At 48.7% G+C, this 2,493-nt stretch overlaps 1 protein-coding gene across 1 annotated transcript; it reads right to left on the reverse strand.

Annotated features, from left to right (window-relative positions):
* Nucleotides 1-261: 261 nt before the first annotated feature.
* Nucleotides 262-2,175, reverse strand: TEOVI_000849700 (protein kinase, putative; the record flags this gene model as incomplete). The annotated part of the gene is made up of 1 exon (XM_067222417.1): nucleotides 262-2,175. The coding sequence occupies one exon, from the start codon at nucleotides 2,173-2,175 to the stop codon at nucleotides 262-264; it is 1,914 nt and encodes a 637-aa protein (XP_067078518.1).
* Nucleotides 2,176-2,493: the final 318 nt, after the last annotated feature.

Genomic DNA, 2,493 nt, shown 5'->3' on the forward strand with positions numbered 1-2,493 from the left:
TGATCCATCTAAACAACTGACTTTTACCCCCAAACCGCGTGGATGACCCCGTACGTTTCCTCAGAGGCACTTCCAGCTGGTAGTAATAATATTACAACCACTCGCACCACCAACATCACCCACTTTGATCTTAAATGCCCTCTTTTCTTACTTTAAAAAAAAACGCAAGAGAGGAGCATTTCAGGACTTAATTACTTCCCTTTTTTGATACTGCTTCAGCCTCTTTTGCCTTTTCTTTTCTTTTCCCTTTTTTTTCCACCCTCAAATATTGGGGAAAGAAACACCCAACACACTTCCTCCCGCACTTCGCCTTTCCTCGCGTGCGCTATCGCGGTCTCGCTCCTTTTGACAACTGTTGCTAAGGCCACCGTGGCTTTCACTGTGCCGTTTCTCACCACGCCACTCACGCGGTGTCCTGTTTGATTTTGTGCTACTTTTCCTTGTGCTATTCCCTCCCTTGCTTTCAGAAAGCGAAGATGTCTCTTCTGTACAGAAACTGAAGTGGCTGAACTTTGGTGTTCGGACGATGTCGTTAAACGCACCGAAAGGTGGTTCAAACACTCCCCCACCGCTGCTACGATCCCGCTGAAGGCTGGGAGCACATGGTGGAAGGGCAGTTGAGCAGGAAAGCTCCGTGTCTTCAGGTGGGTTTTGAATCCATGGGTCCTCCAACAGTTCCAAAGCAGTCGATCGTTTCTCTGGGTCTCTTTGCAGACAGCGCATAAGGAAATCAAGGGTTTTACTTGAGAAGTTGTTTCCTTTTGGGATCATCGAAGACACCAACTCTCCCTTATGCTCCGCGACGCACAACATGGTGCTGTATTGATTTTTCATATGCGAAAAGGGGGCACTGCCAGTTAGCATTTCAATAACACAACAGCCAACGGACCAAATGTCGCTTGACAGTCCCACCGGATCACCGACTATCGCTTCGGGAGCCATAAAATACGCCGTTCCCGCTGGTGTTGGGGGAACCCCGTTATGTTGCGGAGGTTGATTTTCAACCAAACTCTTTGCGGTACCGAAGTCGGAAATCTTCAGAGTTCCATTCGGATCCACCAGCAGGTTGTCCCCCTTGAGGTCGCGATGTATAATATTTTTGCTATGCAAATACGCCAGTCCCTCCAACATTTGACGAGTGAATCGAGATGCCTGCTTCTCTTGAAACGGTCCGAATGTGCGAAGAACGCTGCTAATGCTGCCACCCGACACGTACTCGAGATATATCCGTAGACAATTGTCAGCCCACTCGCCGCCCAGAAACTTGACGATATGGGGATGATCTAGCAGCTTCAAAGTGGTAAGCTCCCTCCTCACTGTATCCAGCAGTTGGCTGTCAGCGTTACTAGTGAACGCAATTTCCTTTACGGCGATAATCTGGTTTGTGTCCCGATTCATGGCTTGGAATACGACACCAAAGCTTCCTTTGCCAATAAGTGCCTTATGGGCGAGACTAACCCGCAGGGGTGTGCCGTCTCCCACGTCATTTGGTAGAGTAACACAACTTGGACTGATATTACCAATGGATTGTGTCCCCACCTTGCTACTTTCGTTGCTGCTACACTTCCTTCCACTTCCCATAAGTATCCGCTTTTGTATCTCTCTGCCGCTGCTGCTCCTACTGCTGGGGGTACACTTCTCACTTGCACTAAGCAAACTAAACGGAGTATTGGGTGTCAAGGGCACCAAGTCTCCTGATACGAGGTGTGGCCTCGGGGGTTTTGCTCTTACAGACGGTGACGGTGAGAAGGCAGAAAGCAGCAGGTTTGAGGGAATGGGAGGTCCCCCTTCCTCACCATTTACTACTATGTTGCCTCCTTCTACATTTCCCTGTGAAAGCGTTTTGGATGAGCCATGGACAGAAGATACCTTCCGGCTGGCCGGCACTCTCACGGTAACGTTATTTGTGCTCCTGCTGCTTGCAGGAGGTGTGCTGCCTTCACGCACTGTCGGGGGATCGGTTGACAAGACCTCCAATACGCAAGTGCTGAATCCGCGTCCTGGCGGGTTCGGGGGGGAACTGACGCAATTCTGTGGTGTAGATAGCACCCCATTGTTACTTGTGTTCATAGACTCACTGTTAGAGACGGAAAGTGAGTCACGACTCCCACGTCCCGAGGTCCCGACAACGCGCTTCTCAAAAGATAGTTTTGTTTTGCCACTCGAATTGGACATTTTTGGTCGTCGTTAGTTGCTTATGCGCACAAAACCAAAGGAAACAAACAAAAAGAGTGAAATAACTTTCCTTCCTTCACCCTTCTTTCCCCTGTACTAATGTTAACGATGACTATCGGTTTCCTTCGGCTCTTTTTTCTTCGTTTTCGTTAATGTGCCCGCTATTTGTTCGTTTTGCCCCAACTTCACCCTTTTGCCTCTCGCTTCCCTGAACAGTTAAATGATGCGACTACCAAATGAGTTTCACTCTTCCGTTCCTAGGCGATTCCACAAGAGGGTGAACGCGTTTTGCGTTTGTATATATATATATATATATAT

This window comes from Trypanosoma equiperdum (assembly GCF_001457755.1).
Source record: "Trypanosoma equiperdum strain OVI genome assembly, contig: ctg_1627, whole genome shotgun sequence".
NCBI lineage: Eukaryota > Euglenozoa > Kinetoplastea > Trypanosomatida > Trypanosomatidae > Trypanosoma > Trypanosoma equiperdum.